General features: G+C 47.7%; 1 protein-coding gene across 2 annotated transcripts; it reads left to right on the top strand.

Annotated features, from left to right (window-relative positions):
* The first annotated feature begins 11,157 nt into the window (after positions 1–11,157).
* Il13 (interleukin 13) lies at positions 11,158–13,518 on the top strand. 2 transcript variants are annotated; one of them, XM_027949663.2, is made up of 4 exons: positions 11,158–11,292; positions 12,253–12,306; positions 12,547–12,651; positions 12,978–13,518. In XM_027949663.2, the coding sequence occupies exons 1-4, from the start codon at positions 11,158–11,160 to the stop codon at positions 13,080–13,082; spliced, it is 399 nt and encodes a 132-aa protein (XP_027805464.1). In that variant the 3' UTR covers positions 13,083–13,518. The 2 variants fall into 2 exon arrangements, with proteins under 2 accessions (XP_027805464.1, XP_027805466.1); XM_027949665.2 differs by having other exon boundaries at positions 12,975–13,518.
* The last annotated feature ends 6,152 nt before the right edge of the window (positions 13,519–19,670 follow it).

The following is a 19,670-nucleotide window of genomic DNA, read 5'->3' as shown; positions in this document are numbered from 1 at the left end:
CTACCACTGAGCCACAACCCCAGCCCCCATCCTACTTAGTTTTGACAAACTAAAAATTGCCTCTTAACCAAACTCACATAATCCTGACAAAAGAATCACTAAAAAGAAGAGCAGATCACTGTCACAGTGAGCACAGGCCCAGTGACTCCTGAATGCAATAAAAGCAAATCAACTCCATTCATATATAAAAGCAAACATCTATAGTAACCAAGGGGTGTTTATCCCAAAACACAATAATAAATAATAATAAATCTTGAGAAAATGATAAATCCAATTACAAAATATCAAGGTTAATAAACCCAAAGGGGAATAATTCTTACACATGCCTAACATTTGATAAAATTCGTCTCCCAGGTTTAGCATATTTGTAATTCTGTAAATATTTTCTGAATATTACTGTCAAGTCAAAAACAATAACAAATGATGAAATATTTGTCACTTAAATATTAAAACCAATTACCTCCTATCAGTGTGTTCTGAAAGCTCTGGTCTTTGCAATAAAGAATGAGCAAAATGCAATACAAGTTAAACATAATGAAACCAGAATTATGATTTACAAATTAAAACAGACTTTCCATCTAAAATCTAGGCCACACTCTCACAGACCTTTTGAGTGGCCCTTTCACCCTGTAGCACTCCTTTCAGTGGGCTTGGAAATGAGATAGGTACCTTCTTCCTTCTCATTGCTGCTTGGAAACCATGCTCCATTAAATGCCCCCACCCCCAAATGAAGGGGCATTGCAGTTTGGAAGTTAACCATCTAGATTGCCTGGACTTTAAATTCCAACACCACCACTAATCAACTGAGGGACTTTGAGCAAATTAGTTATTCTCTTTTTGCCTCTTCTTCCATACCTATAAAGTGGGTAAATGGTACCTTGTCTTGTAGGGTTGTTATAAGGATTAAATGACTTAGTATTTATAAACTGCTTAGACCTGCTTGACACATAGTAAGCACTATTTTAGTGTGTTCAAGAAAAACTTCACATCTTCAGTTTATTCGTTCTTGTTGCAGTAGTATCCTAGCACCTGGGCTAGTCACCCATAACTGTAAAGATTTTAGCTGCCTTTTCAGTGTCACTCTTTTCAAAGTACTTTCATAATCACTGATGATTTCAATATCCAAATAATGATTTCACATAGCAATAATGACTCGAGAGCTCCTGTTCTTTCCTCTCCCTTGAGAAGATACCCCCATTGTCTTACTTTGGAGCCTGTTTCTTTTAATAACAAGAACTGCAACCCTCTATTGGAGAGTGAAGAATTTCACATTGGGGTTTAAACTCCTCACTCTCCAATAACCCCTCTGTGTCTACAAGTCATTTCTGGAGTTGTCAACCCAGCAATTCTTTGATCCCACCAAGGTTGAATTCCTACCACCTATTGACAGTACATTTCCTTCATGCCTTCACTTACACAATTTAAATGCTGTTGTCCATCATTATCACCCTGCTCTTCTATCCTGGGCCTTCCTGACCACTCCAGCCCTGGGTAGGTCCCCCTCTCCCCTTCCCTGCACATGCCGCTTTCTTTGCAGTTTCCCTGATTTCTTGCTGCTGCAACACTTCAGTGCTGAGACTGAATCTGCACCTCTTTTCTCTACACCCACTTATTTTGTGATATCATCTATTCTCATAACTTTCAAACAATTTTCTCCCAGAAGCAGAACCTGAAACAAGGCTTTCAAGTGAAAGTAATCAGCAAGAGATTGGGAAAATAAGAGAAGGCAGCCATTGACACGCCTGCTACCAAGCAAACAACAGGAGTTTAATCCCACTCTGGACAATTTGGCAAAAACATGTGACATGGCATTATTCTGCCTGTGGGGCAAGAATATGGGATATTTATATTGCAACTTCCCAGTTACAATATAAATATCCCATATTTATATTGGACTATTCTAGCACATATTAGGTAGCAGCAAAGCTACAGATGAAGAAATTTTCAGACAACAGTAGCAACTGGCCAGGGGCGAAACACACTGGTAGTCCTAGGATTGGAGCAAGGCATAACAGCCCCTGTAGCAACCACCTATATGCTGATGACTCATAAATGTTTGTCTCCAATCCTAAAACACCCAACTCCTATGCAGCTGCCTGTGGACAACTGGACATCTAGATGCACTTAAATATTTAACAGACATCTGAAACTTAAAATGACCCAAACCATTCTTGCCCCAGAACCCACACCCACTACAGGCTTTCAGTTAATAGCAATTCCATTCTAACAGTTGCTCAAGCAAAAATCTCTCCATTAACATCCTTCATTCTTCTGTTTATCTCACATTTCACATCCAGTGCATCAGTTTAATACTATGGATTCAACTTTGAAAATGCATCCAGAATCAGAGTGTGCCTCGCCACCACTGTCCAGGTCCAAGCCAATACCATCTCTAACCTAAGTGGTCTGAGTAACCATCTAACTGCCCTAACTTATTTCTTCTCTGCACTGTCTGTGCTTAACACAGCAGCCAGTGATCTTTTAAGATGGTAAATCAAGTAAATGTGTTTCTCACAGGGCCATGGGGGAGCAGTTCTGAAACTATTATGTACAGATGCTTCTTCATGTACAATGGAGTTACATCCCTCTAAATCTATCATACGCTGAAAATGTAAGTCAAAAATGCACTTATTTTCTGGAGGCTGAGGCAGGAGGATTGCAAGTTCAAAGCCAGCCTCAGCAACTTGTCAAGGCATTTAGCAACTCAGCGAGACCCTATCTCTAACTAAAATATAAAAAAGGGACTGGAGATGTGGCTCAATGGTTAAGCACCCCTGGGTTCAATTATCAGTACCAAAAAAATGCATTTATCACCCCTAACCTACCAACGTCCTAGCTTAGCAACCCAGTGTAGTTGCATAGTATTAGTTTTTTCCCCTTGAGATTACTAGGCTGATTGGGCTGATTGCCACTGCCTAGCACTGTGACAGAGTACCATACAGCATATTGCTAGCCCCAGAAAAGTTCAGTTTAAAATTCAAAATGTGAAGTGTGGTTTCTATCAAATGCATACTGCTTTCACACTATAAAGTCAGACAATCATAAGTCAAACCATCCTAAGTCAGGATCAGTATGTGCTAAAACAATACATATGTATTTTGTAGATAATAAGAATCCAGTGTTCTGAATACATGTATAACATATATTCAGTTAGTAATCAACTAACTTAAATAATCAAAGAAAACCCAGGCTTCATGGATAAACTGATGGTTTCTATCATATTTAAAGAATACCATCAATCCTTTAGAATAAAAAGTTAAAATCACCATAGGAGCCATCAATTCCACTCCTGAGTATATAGCCCAAAGAATCAAAAGTAGGGGGTCTCAAAAGATATATGCACACCTTTGTTGATAGCAGCATAGAAACAGCTCACATATTCATGGATAGATGAATATTGGGTATTCATGTAATGGAACATTGGCCTTAAAAAGGAAGGAAATTCTAACATATGCTGCAATGTTGATGAACTTTGAGGACATTATGCTAAGTGAAATAAGCCAGTCAGCCAAGGAAAAATGCCATTTTATTTCACATATATGAGGTACCTAGAGTAGGTAAATTCATAGAGATCAAAATAAAAGGGGTGTTCCCCAGGGGCTGAGAGAGGGGAGGATGGGGGTTTGTTTAATGGGCACAGTTTCTGTTTTGTAAGATGGAAAGTTCTGGGAGATTGGTTACACAACACTGTGAGTGTACTTAAAAATCCTGAACTATACACTTGAAAATGGTTTAGATGGTAAGTTCTATGGGTGTTCTACCACAACTTAAAGCTTTAAAGGAGACAGAACTAAGTACACACCAGCACAAGCTGGTCTGCACACATATTCTACTTCTGTCCACTGAGGGTGCCTCAGTAATAATGAGCACACCTACTGCCCTAATTATGATCTTGATTTAACTTTTATATAAGGAAATCAGGCTCCTTGGAGAAATGGTTGATTCTAGGGCTGTAGCGTGGAAAAATACAAAAAGAGCCTGGAACACCTTGTGGTACCATTGTGTGTGTGTGTGTGTGTGTGTGTGTGTTTTCCGAAGAAAAGGGTTTGTTCAGAGAACACAGGACCTCACCTGAAGTAATGTCTTTGAGAAACAAAGACAGTATGACAGTATAACCCATAGAGAAACAAAAACCTGTGAGCACATACTGATATAACAAGTACTTAACCAAAGTGGAGAGAAGGAAATTGAAAAACCACCATCAGGCAAATAACCACAGTAAAAGAGTCATTGATTGGTGCTAACATTTAAGGAGAAATGATTTTATATCGTCTCAAACTATCTCCCTCAATATATTTATTAACTAGAACAAGAGAAAGGTGTTAACTTTATAGTGGAAAAACCTGGCAGAAACCATCTTAACCAAGTCAAGGTCAATACCCAGTGAAGCATGACATGACTCCTAAGACATGATGCACTGAGAAGGACACAACTCCATTTCTGTGATATTCTTGCCAAAAATGTGTAACCTCAATCCAATTACAAAAAAATGCCATAATTTTCTCATAAGACACATCCAAACTGAAGAGCATAACTGGTCAATATTATTAGAAAATACAAGAATTATGAATGACAACACTGAGGGACCATTCCAGACTTCAAGAAACCAGGGAGAATAAACAACATTGTGAGATCTGGGTTGGATTTTTTGGGGGGCGGCTGGGGATTGGACTAGGGCCCCATGCATGCCAAGCAAGCACTCTACTACTGAGCTACATTCCCAGCTCCTTCTGGATTGGATCTTGAAACCAATAAAGGACATTAGTGGAAACACTGGTGAGATTCAAATAAGGAGTGTAGTTTATTCAGTAAATGAGTGTTTTTTGTTTTTGATTATTGCACTAAGATTCAGTGTCTGGTGAGCACTTTCTGCATTTGGAAGGTGTCACCATTAGGAGAAGCTGGGGAAGGGGAAATGTGGAAACCCTAATATTTTTTGCAACTTTTCTATAAACCTAAAGTTAATTCAGAATGCAGGTCTTTTTTATTTTTTATTTTTTTTAACATTTATTTTTTAGTTGTAGTTGGACATAATACCTTTATTTTATTTATTTATTTATTTATTTTATGTGGTGCTGAGGATTGAACCCAGGGCCTTGAACATGGTAGGCAAGCGCTCTGCCACTGAGCCACAACTCCAGCCCCAAGGGTCTTTATTATAAAAGAAAAAAAAGTAAATTGAATCATGCTACTACACTCCTGAAAACCTCCTGTGAATCCCCATATCACTGGTCACAGAAGCCCCAGTTCAAACAGTGGCTTAAAAGACTGCTCTGGGCACGTTGACCACCCCACTCACTCCCTCTGCCTACACCAACTTCCTTGCTAAATCCTCAACATGGTATACATCCTCCTGCTCAGGCCTGCTATAGTCTGAATGTAGGTGTCCCTCCAGAGCTCCTCTGTGGAAATGTTACCCCCCAGGGTGATGGTGTTAAGAGGTGGAGCCCTTGGGAGGTGATCAGGCCATAAGGATTCTACTGTGCAGATGGGATTAGTGCCATTATACATGGGCTTGAAGGAGAGAATTCACCCCTTTACCCTTCTGCCATGGGCAAAAGAAGCAAGAAGACACCATCTTGGAAGTAGAAACTGCTCACCAGACACTAGATCTTCTGGTATCTTGCCTTGGACTTCTCAACTTCCAGAACTGTGAGAATTAAGTTTATGTCTTTTTAAAAATCACTAATCTCAGATAGTGTGTTGTAGCAGCAAAAAAGGATTAACACAGGGCCTTTGTCCTTGCCCATACATTCTACTTGGAAACTTCTTCCCCCAAATATCTGCATACTTGCTTCCTCTCATCCTTAAGGTCCCTCTACTCAATCAGCAGCTTCCCAGTGAGACTTTTCCTCACCATCCCTACACAAAGGCACACTTTCTGTAGCCTACCTGTCCCATCTTCCCACTGCCCTTCTGCCATAGGCCAAAGAAGCAAGAAGACACCATCCTGGAAGCAGAAAGCGCTCACCAGACACTAAATCTTCTGGTGTCTTGTCTTGGACTTCTCAACTTCCACCATTGCACTTCGCACCATCTGCCATGCCATACAGTTATTCTGTCTCCACCCACTACAATACATCTCCAAGAGGGCAAGAACTATGCTGTTTTATTGTATGCCCAGCATACAGGAAGTATACAATAAACATTTACTTAAAAAATAAATGAACTTGTAATTGTTGTAAGAATTTCTTGTAATTATTTGTTTCAAATATGTCTTCCATACCAGACTGAATTGTTCCACTGAGCTGCATCCCCCATCTTCACCCCACAGGGGGTACACAAGATCTTGCTAAATTGCCCAGACTGGTCTTGAATTTACTATCCTCTTGCCTCAGCCTCCAAAGTTGCTGGGATTACAGGTGTGCTCCACCCTAACTAGATATTCACAAAGGCAAAGGTTTCCGTTTTCTCTTCACACATCTATCTACTAGAATACTAGAGTGACCGCTACTAAAATATTACAGTGATGATTATCTTTGAGTGCTGGGATTATGGGGGCTTTTTATTTACTTTTGTCTCTGCATTTTACACAAGAACATATTTTGCAAAATCTTTTTTAAATGCAGAATACTGACATTAGAGAAAAGAGACAAAAAAATTATTCAATAAATTATTCCAGTTTTGCAACAAAATACAAATGTGTGCAGCAGAAGGACTGGTAATAACTACAGAGTCCAAGTTAAAAGGGTGCAAGATTCGTGTTGGCTTCTTACTGCTTGTCTCTTTTTAAAACTTTCTACATTAAAAACATAAATTCCAAGTGGAAACAATGGAATGAATACACACTACTGCCTGGATAACCCAGGAAAATAACAATACTGAATTTTTCAATTTTTAATAGCACCGGACTGGGAGAGGGAACAACCACACTAGCAATTTATAAGGTGGAGAGCGAGGGCCAGTGGGCAGGCACTTACTGACCCAGGACAACAGAACTGTGCCGTCACAGGGAACCTGAGACCTACTCTGCTGTGCAAAATCCCCAGTGCTCAGGAACGGGCAGAAGACCAAGTACCTCTGAAAGGGGAGGGCTGCGACTACGGAGAGGGAGTTGAAACTCTAAGCAGCAGTCAGATCATTCCTACTCCTCAAAGTCAGCTGAGCCCCCTCCAGCATACAGAAGCCCTTCCTGGTACCTGGACCAAGAAACACAATGCACACCTGCGGGCAGCCTGACTGCTCAGACTGGGGCACCAAGTCAACAGTTAACATACATGGAGACCCTCAGCCCAGCCGTGCCCTCTGCCCACCTGTGGCTTCCAGAGTGCTGGCAGCAGGCAGAGTCAGGGAGAATCTTTGCTGGGGAAGCTACTTTCTCTGCAGGAAAAAAGGACTTAATATACTGGTAGGGCAGGTCCCCTGTGGCCCTAGAGTGAACACCCAACCACATCCACACCCTCATGTGGACAGACAATGCAGGGTCACCTGACACCCAAGGAAAGTCCATACATGAAAGAGAAAAAAAACAGGCAGAAAAGGCTAGTGACTTGGCTCCGTGGCAGAGCAACTTGCTTGCCTAGCATGGGGCAGGAGGGAGAATTTGGAGAAAATAAAGACTAAATAAAAACCACTACCAGTAAAATTCTTATATTGCTATGAGAAGATACCCCGTTAAACAAGAATGTGGTGCTATGAGGACATACACATGTTCCGATAAGAATAAAATACCCCTGGGATGAAAGATAAAGCTATGAAAATATAGAAGAGGAGAGGAAATTTTAAATGGAAAGTAGAGAAAAGAAAAAAAAACTAGACTATAAAATATAAAAACTAGGAAATATGTAAACTAGAATTATAATAACAATATTTTAACTGGTGGTTCTAATAAGAGAGAGGAAAAAGTCAAAAACTGACCCAAGTTCTATCACTATGGATACAAAAATAATTTCTTACAAAGTAAGAAAAAGCAAGGTGCAAAATGTCATCTCACATATGCAGACAAAATAAGTTGCTTATATTTCCAGAAGCCCCAATAAGTTACACAAAAACACAGTAAAATTAGTCATTTGCAGGGGGGGAGTAGAGATGCTCCATTCAAATATACATAGTTTTGATTTTTGTATCATGTGAATGGAATACCACAAATAAGAACTAACATAAAATAGCCAAGCTTTTGTTTTGTTTTGTAAGAAAGAAAAGTTCCCTAAACTTAATGACATGCTTTCTGTTTGAAAAGGCCCTCCATGTGTCTGGCACACAAGATGAAGACAGAACCATTCCAAAGTACATCACTGTGACATTTGGAGCACAAGGACCAAGAATATTCCTACACATTTCCAGAGAAAGGGTGAGAAAAGATTTAGATTCAGAATGAGTTGGGTGCTGTGGTGCACATCTGTAATTCCAGCTTCTACCAGGGCTAAAGCAGGAGGATCAAATGACAAGGGGCGACTTAATAGGACAGGGTCTCACTAAAAATGAAAAAAAAAAAAAAAGATACTAGGGGGGTGTATAGCTCATATTGCTTGCCTAACATGTGGGAAACTCTGGGTTCAATCCCTAGTATAGAAGAGGGTTGAAACAAAATTGTCTCTGGAAGATAAAACTCTTAAGAACAACGGATTTTATCAAATCTCTTGAGAGGAAATTTATGTAAGTGACCAAGAATTTAGGGTTAAGTCACTGAGAACATAGAAAACTAAACAAATGGGAAAACAAGACAACTCCAGTGGGGAAATGGTTTCAGGAGAGCACTCACTCCCTTACCCACCTGTGTGCTGTGAATATATTAGAATAATTGTTTAAACAGAAACAAGGTTTTTGACTGACCCAAATTATGATCCTACATTGGTAGCAAGAGGAAAAGAAATCATGGAAGGAGGGAAGAAGAAACATCTATCCTAGACAACAATGCCTACACCTGAACATCAAGAAATAGCAGCATGTTTAACTTAGAAACAGGAGGGATGTAAAAACCAAAACAACTTGTCAAAAACGGAAGGATTTCAGATTTTTCCCTATTTACAAGCTTTCAAGTCAACATGTCACAGTTTCATAGATGCTGGCAGTAGACACAGGGTTCTTGGCTCAGAGACAAAGACATTTATTATGCACAGAAGCAGTAGAATATCAACATTTTTGTTCCCAGAATCCCAATGCTCACAGGGTGGTGCAGAGAGGACCAGAGGGCACCCAGTGGGTTGCATGGCAGGAGAGGAAGTCCTAGCTTAGGAAACCTAAACTTTCTATAATGAGCAGAAGGTGTGCCTGCCATTTGCTCTGGAGGAAGCAAAAGGACTGGGGATGTAGCTCAGTGGGAAAGCACTTGCCTAGCATGGAGGCCCGGGATTCAATTCCCAGTACTCAGGATCGCAAAAAGAAGAGAGAGAGAGCTGCAGCCGGAGCGCTCCCTGGCTTGTGCGCACCGCGCTCTGGGCGTCCGAGGGCGCGCAGGGCAGGCGCTGCACCGCTCACTTCCACCTTTGCCTCCCCCTCGCTTCCCGGCCGCTCTGCGCCCTCAGCCCTCCTTCCCGCACCGGCCACCTCCGGAGGCCGCGGGGGAGGGCCGTGCCACTCGGATCCCGCTTATCTGCCCCATCTCGCGTTACATAAGGCCGTTCCCCTATCTCCGCGGGCCATCGCCGCGCCAGCGCGCCTTCTCCCACGCGCCGGGGCGCCTGCCCACCGCTGTCCGCATGCCTTCTGCTGGCCAGGAGGGGTAGGGGCACGTTGACTCATGCATGCGCGGTGATCTGGGGACTTGCACAGCCCAAGGTGTTTTCCCGATCATTCCCCCACCACGGAGACCCCAAAGGAGATGACATTGGCCCTTTGCTACAGATGCGGAAAATGACGCCAGGCTCTGCAAGGCCTCTCTGGGCAGGGGCGGGCTCCCAGGTCAGGGCCTGTAGTTGGGCTGCAAAGCTTTGAGTGTAGGCCAAAGACTGGGAATTGTGTTCCCAGCGGGAAGAGGAGCAAAGCAAGGCTGGGAGGCATCTAAAAGAGTGAAGGGTCTGGCATTCCCGGGAAGACATTTGTAAAGTTGAACCCCACAGAGGAGGGGACAAAGGGAGCCTGAGCAGACCAAGAGGGGACCTGGAGTGGCAGGTGCTGGCCTAGGAGAGGAAGTGGGTAAGGGAGTGAGTGCTCTTCACATTAGCATTCAATAAGCAGATACTGTAGCCTGTGCTGTGGGGGTTTCTGGAGGAATTCTAGGGAAATGAGGGAAGAGCAGGAAAAAGGCTACAGGCCAGCGTCCCTGCAAGGGTGCTGCTTACAGAGGACAGGCCCAGGAGCTCCCTCCACAGCACTTATTCTGCAAAAGGGAAACGGGAGGCCCTCCACGGCAGGGGCTGCTCCTACATAGACTGGTGGGCAGAGGTGGTGCCCCCACCCAGTCTCATTTGGCTCTGGGAACAGTTACACACCGGGACCTGGGCTGGGGCTAGGGCACTAAGGGACTGAAGGCCATGGTGAGCCCCAGAGTTCAGGCTGCTCATACCCAGAGTTACCACCAAAGCATCTTTAAAAAATTAAAAGTCCCAAGAGGAACTTAACCCTGGTTGGCTCTTTCAGTGAAGACCTGGGAGTCTGATCTTTTTGAATCCTTCCTGTGGTGGGGCCAAGGAGGAATCATGTGGGACTCAAAAACCCAACTTCAGTCTCTTCTTTTGTCCTTGTTGAATTTTGTATTGAAAATCAAGCATTACTTTGGTAATTTAAGAAAAACAAGTCCCAAATTCCCATAGCTCATAGACCTGTCACAGACCCAGTGCCACTTGGACTGCCCTACACTTCTGGTGAGCCAGAGGGGTCTGAGGACAGGAGTTCAGAATTGAGTTGGCTGTCCAGGAGCTCAGGATGGTCACCAGGAGGAACTGCTGCACTGCTGATGCCGGCCACCCTCAGGGCCCTCTCACCAACACCTGGGATTCAGCCATTCCAACCTTGGAAACTCTGTACTAGATCCTTCTTGATAAATCCACTAGAAATCAAGCTCTTTCCTTTATACGATGCTGGATTTTCCACAAAGTAAAATCAAGATGAGTAAAGATGTGGTTTCTAGATAGTGCCCGACAAAGCGGAGGCCAGGGTATGAGGCGTCACCATTTGGGCCTATAAAAAGCTGCCACAAGAAGCAAAGGCCACAAGCCGCTCAGCTTTGACCAGCACATGACACGTCTGTTCCTCTGTTCTGTGCTGGCTTTGGGTCTCATGGCGCTCTGGTTGACTGTGGTCCTCACCCTTGCCTGCCTCGGTGGCCTCGCTGCCCCAGGCCCAGTGCCTCCTCCATCCCCAGCCTTCAGGGAGCTCATTGAGGAGCTGGTCAACATCACGCAGGACCAGAAGGTGAGTATGGACTGGCCAGGCAAGGCTCTGAGGGGCCAGGTGGGCGCTATTAGGAAGAGGTCATGAGCAGATTGGGCCTGGACCTGTATACCTGTGGGTGAAGAAAAGCCCCGCAGACGAAGGGCCAGGCCAGGCCATAAGGGGTGTGTGTGTGGGGGTGCAGCAATATGACCTCTGAAGGAGTCCAGCAGAGCTCCTAGGGACCAGCTGCCCCCTGGTCTGGCCTTACCACTGACAGCTCCTTTTCAGCCAGTTGTTAGCAGAGAAGGGTCAAGGTCCTCCTAGAACCATTTGGAATTTGCCAGCTGGGTTTTGAACACAGTAAGCCAGCCATCATTGTTAGCGGTTGGTGAAGCCCGCTCTGTGGGAGGAGTCCTCACAGAGTTGGCCCCTCTCCTCACTGGCGTTGGCTCACACCAGGCCCGCTGCTGGCGGTTTAACATGTCATTGTATTGCTGGCCACACCTCCAGAGGCAGGCGCCATGACCCCATTTTGCTAAAATTCAGTGAGGTTAATTGACGGAGGCCAGGTTCAAACCAGGCCTGGTGGACACCAGAGGGTTCCTAACTGTAGTACCCCTACTGCAGAGCACAGGTACCTAATTCCCCAGACCCCACTGCCCCCCATCTGAATTGTCCTGATCAACCGCAGACTGAGCCACCACCTCCCTCACCCAACCCGGCTCAGGGCCCTTCTCTGCAGGTCCTCTACCCTAGGTGTGGCGAGCTTTAAATAAAGCTTATCACTTATCAGTTTTTCTCCCTCAGCTCCAGGACCCTCTATAATGAGTCCCCAGCCCCTTATGCAGAGCAGAAAATGAAGCTCAGGAGTGCTGAGGGGTTGCCAGGCCTGATGGTGCCATACCAGGGGTACTAGTGGGGACTATCCTGGTGGGGACCTGGCCCCGGGCTGGCTGGGGCCCTACCAGCCATCTGCTCACTGTCACTTTGCTCCCTCAGGCTCCCCTCTGCAATGGCAGCATGGTGTGGAGCGTCAACCTGACAGCTGGCGAGGTAAGGTCCTTTGGCTACTGGTGGGGAAGTGGCAGCAGCTATAGGCCTTGGGATTGTGTTCTCTGAGCCTCACTCACACTCTGGGGCTTTCCCAATGAGCTTCAAGAGCTATCCTCTCTTCCTTACCACTGGGGCTCTTCCCCCCAACCCAGACCCACCTCTGCCAGGCTCTCAGGCCCTCTTCCTATAAACACATAGCCTCCCCCCACAAGGCCTGACACCTGTGGTCTTCTCCCACAGTACTGTGCAGCCCTGGACTCCCTGATCAAGGTCTCCAACTGCAGTGCCATCCAGAAGACCCAGAGAATGCTGAGTGGCCTCTGCACACACAAGAACACTGCTGGGGTAAGGCTCCCCCCACACCCCAGGCCCCTCCCACACCCACTCCTGGGTCCCAGGGAGCTCCCAGGGAACAAGGCTGAGTACCTAAAGTGTGTGTCCACCCAGGAGTGGGTCCACGATGGCAATAGGAACATGGCCTTTGGGATTGACAGGCCTTGGGCTCAAGGTCTCCTGCTTGAGCCTCAGTTTCCACTTCTGTAAAGTACAGATAATGGCAGTACTACCTCGGGGGACTTTTGTGAGGATTAAACAAGACAATCCCTGGAAAGCCCCTGGTTGTCCTTGCCCATGACATCCACTAATGCGCTGGCTTCTCTGTCCTGCAGCAGGCTTCCACCATGCCCATCCCGGACACCAAAATTGAAGTGGGCCAGTTTGTGAAGAAACTGCTCAGTCATTTACGGTGTCTTCTTCGCCATGGAAAGCTCCCCTGAAGCATGAGATATGCAGAAATGGGCCCTGATTATTGAAGTTGCAGATTCATTTTCTTACCAATGTCAGAAACTGTGGGGGACATGGGGAGGAGGGGGGAAGGGAAAGATTGCCTTAGCTTAGACCTCAGCCTGTGCCACCTGCCTTCAGCTGTACCAACCCTTGCCTGGGTGCCTGGGGCTCAGCCTAGTGGCCTCCTTTGTCCAGGGCTCCGAGCTCAAGGGACCCGGAGTGAAGACACTTCCCTGCACCTGGACCCCTCCCTAGGGGTAGCATTCCAGTGGGTGCTGTTCTTGCCAGACAGGGACCTGCTTCACACAGGGTGACTGACTGAAGCAGAGACAGCTCAGGCCCATTTCTTCTTAGTCTTATTTATTATTGTGTGTTATTTAAGTGAGTGTCTGTTAGTGTTGGGGTGGGGGAGGCTTTCGCTGCCTGAGTGCCTATGACTTGGGGCTCTAGCGGAAAGCAGTGGGCATTGGTGGGGTCCCTAGTAACAAGTACTGTGCACACAATCCTGCTACCTCACTGGGGCTCTGGGGCCAAGGAGTAATTTATTATTTTGTCCTCATATTTAAAGTTAAGTATTAAATATGTTAGCAAAGAGTTAATAATATATGGAAAGGAGGCCTACAACAATGAAGGCCGCATGTGTGTGGACTGGGGGAGGGGGGTCACTGAACAAGCTCTTTCATTGTGCCAAACTGGAAGCCAGAAATAAAGATGGTGACAGATAAGCCTGATGATGTTTGCCCTTTTTTGGCCTCTGGGGACACCTGTCTGGTTACAGAACTTCGAGGAGCTCTGTGAGAGGCAGGCTGGTGGGAGGAAGGGGAGTGAGGTGCGAGACCTGAGCTGGAAAGAGTAAGCAAACCCTTGGGATTGGAGGCACATGGCCTTGGGGTTGGGGGCTACCCACAGTGCAGAGAGGAAGCTGGAGCTGGCATGTCAAGGTTCAAGGAGGGTGTGGAATGGGTGGAAGACCTCCAAGATGAATCACTACCACGACTCCAGCTGTGTCCAGCTGTGTTGGCACGGCCCACACACTCTCATATCACCCTAAAGGGCAGAGGAGGACTCTGAAGCTCAGGAGAGTAGGTGGCTCACCCAAGGTCACTAGGATCAAAGCCAGAGTTTGAACCCAAGTTCACTCCAAGTCCAAAGCCCATGTTCTCAATGGCTCCGCCTGCCTGAGTGCCATCCGTCTGAGGGCACTATTTCCCTGTCATCAGCCTGCTGGGCACCCCCATTGACAGGGGTACACTGTCTGCTTCCTGAGACAGCCCCTTCCATGTCTGGACACCACTCAGGAGGAAGTGCTCTCCACCCCCTCTGTGAACAGAGGCATCCGCTTGCAGCCTCTGGACCAGGATGGACCAGAATGGGTGCAAGGGCCCCAGCTGCCCCACTCCGCAGAGCAGGTCTCTTTTACTCTCCTGCGGGCCCAGCGTCCCTGGAGTCTGGAAGCAACAGCCCTCAGCTGAAGCCTTGCCTCTCAGCCCCTCTGGGAGGTGCCCAGAGCAGAGGGTGGCTCCAGAGGACGAGATGCTTTGCAGCATGGGTGGAGGGTTACCAGGGCAGTCTCACACTGGCAGGCAGGCACCCTAGGGTGGTGTGTCTCCCAGCAAAAGGATGGCTGCAGCTGAGTACTCAGGAACCAGCCCTTCCATTCCTTACCTCACTGCTGCGGGGAAAGGAGAGGGAAGAAGAAGTGGAACTGGGCTGGGAGCTGGGGATGCTCAGCCAGGGGGAGAAGGCCTGGGGAGGGGACACAGGACTGTGTGGACAGGGCTGGGACTGGCTCTCTGGAGTGCCAAGGAGGTCACAGGACCTAAGTCCCATTACATTGGCTGAGGACCACCTGTGACCCCACGGGTATAAGCCACCTGGGCTGCTGAGGACAAGGCATCACATGGCCTGAGGCTTGGCACCACAGAGAACTTAAAAACGGGGAGGCTGCTCTCCCTTGGGAGGCCCCCCTGCCCTCTGGACGTGAGGCTTCACTGCTTCCTGGGAGGTAGAGGAGGCTGGAAAGCACCACACAGTGGAGTGGGTAAGCCAGGCTCTTAGCGTCCCTCTCCATCCACAGTCTGGGACTTTCAGACCAAGAATATTTATGAAAAAGTAATGTTTTTTCTCTCTTAAACTGAATTTAGTGATCCATTCTCCAGTAGCATGAATTTCAAACTTATCTTTTCCGCCCCTCTCCATGACCAATTATTTGGCCTGTCTGTTCAAAAAGATGGAGACTCATCCAATGAAATTCATGGGAATCCCTCAAGAACGAAGACTGGCATTTGGGTCCCTGAGGATTTTTTTCCCAGGATGCATTCCAAGCCACCCACTCATTCAGGCGGTATTGGGGGCTGGTGCACAGAGCAGATGGGCTGTGCCAGGCCCTGCCACTAGGGGTCCACAGCTTGCCACATCCTCAGCCCTGCCAAAGCTCCTGCCAGTCTCAGGAGACTTGTCCCCCAAACAGGGGAACCTGTGGGTTCCCAGTGGTGTGCAGTGGGCCGGAGTAGGTATAGGGCCTTCCAGGGAAGAGGGATGCCTTTCAGAGGCACAGAACCAAGCTGCTGCTGGTGACAATAGTGAGGTGGCCCGGTCAGGAATGAGAAAGAAAAGAAATAGAAAAAAAAAGGTAGGTGTCAGCCACAGTGGCTGGGAGCATCGTGGCCTGGGGACCGACCCCTGGGTATTTGCTGAGTTTTCAGGATAGGGCCTGGCCTCTTCCATAGACAGGGCAAATCCTTAACAGGACCAGGAGAGAAGGGTTGAGAAGAGATAAGGGTAGTTATGAGTGGGAGGCAAATGGCAGCCGGGGGCCCAGGGTGGGGAGCCCCTTGGTGCCACCTGGAACCCTAGGTCGGGGAGGTTTCACTGGAAGAGGGGCCAGGGCTCAAGTGAGAAGCGAGACACGAGCGTGAGTTTCCTGTGAAACGAAACACACCTCTGTTTGCTGCTCAGATGAGGTGTCAGAAAACACTGCAAGTCACCTCAGGGGTTTCTCTGAGGCTGGCCCCTGCAGGCTCAGGATGAGGAGGAGCAGGACCAGGGGACTAGGCCAGCATCTGTGTCCTGTGGCAGAGGATCAGCCTGAAGGCTGGGGTTATCAGTCTATCAGCTTATCACGTTTTCATTATGGTCAATGGGGAGGTGTCTTCGGCTCAGTCTCTCCAGTCAGTGAGCCGGTCAGTTGTAACAAACCCAAACCCTGCTCCTCCCTCAGCCTGGCCCCCTTCTGGGATGGCCATCGGTGGAGGCTGACGGTGCTCCAGGAGGTATGCCCAGCCTGGACACTAGGGCCATGTCAAGCTCCCGGAGATCCAGGCTGGCCAGGACAAGGCGTATGTCCACAGTCGGCCTCCCACACAATGCCCTCTCTACCCTGAAAAATAAAAGTCATGAGGCATCATTATCTTCATTCATTTCTCAGCTCCACCCAAAAGCGACAGGGTACATGGTTTGCAACGAACTTTCCCAGATCAACTGATTTCTCAGCAGCCAGGGAGGGCCCCATGACGAAGCCATTTGAAATCCCAGAAGCAATTTTCTACTTACGACCTCACTTTCTGTTGCGCTCTCTCCCTTCCCTTCCCCGGGGCCTTTTCTTGTGGAAAGTGGTTCTCTCTCAGTGTAGCTCAGAAACGCCTCCAGCCCAGTGCACTGCCTCGGCTGCTGTGTGGTCAGAGGTGACGCAGACACCCAAATTAAATATAGCAACTCTCGTCAGCTCGTCCTCTACATCACTATGGACAAGACTGCGGGGGCCACACGGCTTTTCCTGAAACCCACGTGGGGAGGAAGGCCCAAGTCAGCCATGGTGGCCCCTATGACCCATTGGCTGCCCAGACCAGAAGATCTATGAACCCTTGCCCAGCCCCAGGCCTACACCAGAGGACCCAAAGTGAACATCACACCAGGAAAAGCAATTTCTCATTGATTTACTCTTCTTTCTTCTACTCTTTGTTTCCCACAAGTTCTATAATAAGCATACATTTATTTCCCAATGGGGAACAAAGAAATTTAAATTTAAAAAAGTGACAAGAACCTGAGATTGGTATCTGATCCCTGGAGAAGCTGATTAGGACTGGGGCAGGTGAAGGGCCCAGCAGGATTCTCCTGACCCTTGGCTCTCCCAGGAGAGGGGCTGGGGACCTGCAGGGGCCTGAGAGGCAGCACCTACAGCCTGGCAAGGGGCCCACCACTTCTACCTGGGCTGGGCCTCTTGGGCCAGTCATAACCCTTCATTGACCTAGAGAGAGAGGAGGGTACTCTATTCCTGGGGATCTTCTCCTGGCCCTGGCCTGCCAGGCTGGGTCAGAGGAGCCAATGGGAGGGAGATGGGAAAGGGTCGGTGGCCAGTCCAGCTCTGAGAGTGATCCTGGGACAGACAGAAGATTTCTGCTGACTCTTCAGCAGACTCCCCTCTCAGGAGAAAGACTTCCACCTGCTTCTCAAAGAACAGAGGACGGCAGCCTGCGAAGCTATGTGTCCACCTGCTCACCGAACCCAGAGGCCAACTGTATCCACCTTAGCTCCTGTGCCCTCGAGCAGGGTCCTCCCTGCATCTGTGCTCAGGGTTCCTTCCCCTGCATTCTTAGGGATGTGGGCAGAACATGCAGCCCAGGGCTTGCAGCAGGGACTCCCCAGTAAAACCAGCCCTGTCTTGGAGTCCCACTGTGACCCTGACTTCTGCTGTTGTCTCTTGGGCCACATCTCAGTTGCCCCTCTGTGAATCGGAGCTCCATCCACTCACTCATTCAACAAGAACTGACTGAGACCTTGCTAGATGGAAGACACTGTTCTAGGTGCTGGGATCCACGATGAACAAAGCAAGGTTACTTCTAGTGGGGGACAGAATACATGAACCAGCAGCACAGGGCGTGTCAGGTGGCCCAAGTGTGCTCCAGAGGCGGCCAGGACGGTCTGGGAGATCCTCCCCCATGAGAAGGATGAGAATAGAGGCCCAGGGAGAGGGAGGGAGGCTGGGAGAGATCCATTTGCATATGGGAGGAAAAGCATCCAGCGAGAGGGCACTGCAAATGGCACCCGTTTCTTCCACGTGGCTGCAGCCCAGGAAGGTGGCCGGCAAGGGCCAGGAGACCCGCCAGGCCTCCCCCCCCCCCCCCCCCCCCCCCCCCCCCCCGTTAGGAATCCCTCTGACTCAGGTTTTGACAGAACCATTCTGGCTGCTGTGAGAAGTAAGGAAGGTGGGCCATGAGGCTCCCAAAGAAATCCAGGCAGGAAATGAGAGGAGACATGGCGGTGGGGGAGTGAGAGGTAGGAACATTCTGGAAGATGTGTGTGTGAGAGTATGTATGGATTAATGTAAATATCAACACACATATTTACATAAATATGTAAGATATTATGGACATAAATACATACAAAGGTGTACATGACATTAAGAAATATTAAATACATTTAAGTTTGCTCTCCATAGAAGTTTTTGTTGTTATTGTTGTTTTGCTTTTTGGGGTGCTGAGGATTGAACCCAGGGCCCGGCCCATGCTCAGCAAGCACACTATCACTGAGCTATGCTCCCAGCCCCTTTAAGGCTTTAAAGTCTCTTATTATAGAAAAGTTGAAGGATTTAAGCCAGGCATGGTGGTGCACGCCTATAATCCCAGGAACTTGGGAGCCTGAGGCGGAAGGATCACAAGTGCGAAGCCAGCCTCAGCATCTTAGCGAGACCCTGCCTCAAAAATTAAAAAGGTTTGGGGATGTGGCTTAGTGGTTAAGCTCCGCTGGGTTTGAGTCCTGGTACCAAAAAAAGAAAGGAAAAAAGAAAAGTTAAAACATTTACAAAAGTAACTTCCTGGCGTCCATTGTCCTACCTCATCAGTTAGTGACTGAAGGCCAATTTCGTCTCATCCCTCCACCCTCATATCCCTCCAACAATATTATATCATTAAGTCTGAACACAGTGCAGAGGCTGTGAGGAGGTTGGATGTGGGTGCGTGAGATTTTTAGGAGCAACTTGAAGGATAGAGTTGCCATTTGCTGAGCTGGGGAGGCCTGTGTTCCAGAGGATTCCATCGAAATGCAACTATAAACCAGGCCTCCATCCCCCTTGCTGCCTGAACCCCAGCAAAGTCTGCCTTTCACACACCACAGGCTCCTTCCAGCCTGCATCTGTTCCCACTGCACTCGGAAACCATCTCACAGATGTCACCACTTATCAGTTCATCGCTGAATCCAGCTGACAGTCTTGTGCCTTATCTTGCCTCACCTATGAGGACCATCTGATGTGCTGACCACTTGCTTCTCCTTTCTGAGACTCTCATATCTGGGTTCTTAGCCTGCCCTGCCCAGGGCCTCTTGTCAGGTCTCCTGCCCCCTCTTCTGCCTCGTTACCTCCCAGTGTTCTGGTGTATCTTACGTCATTTCTTGTCCTGCTCTTCCCTTGACCCCTGACGATACATTTTCCCCCTGTAGCTTAGTCTATAGACTAAGAATTTCCTCCATGCTCAGATCTGTGGTCACACCTCAATTTACCATTCCAAACCACCACCTGCCCTCCTAAACCACCATCTTTTTGAAGGGCAGCTCCCAGAGCCAGGAACCTGGGGCCCCATGATTCT

This window comes from Marmota flaviventris, chromosome 5 (genome assembly GCF_047511675.1).
Source record: "Marmota flaviventris isolate mMarFla1 chromosome 5, mMarFla1.hap1, whole genome shotgun sequence".
Taxonomy (NCBI): domain Eukaryota; kingdom Metazoa; phylum Chordata; class Mammalia; order Rodentia; family Sciuridae; genus Marmota; species Marmota flaviventris.
Note: the sequence above shows the minus strand (reverse complement) of the source record. Positions and strands in the feature narration are given on the sequence as shown.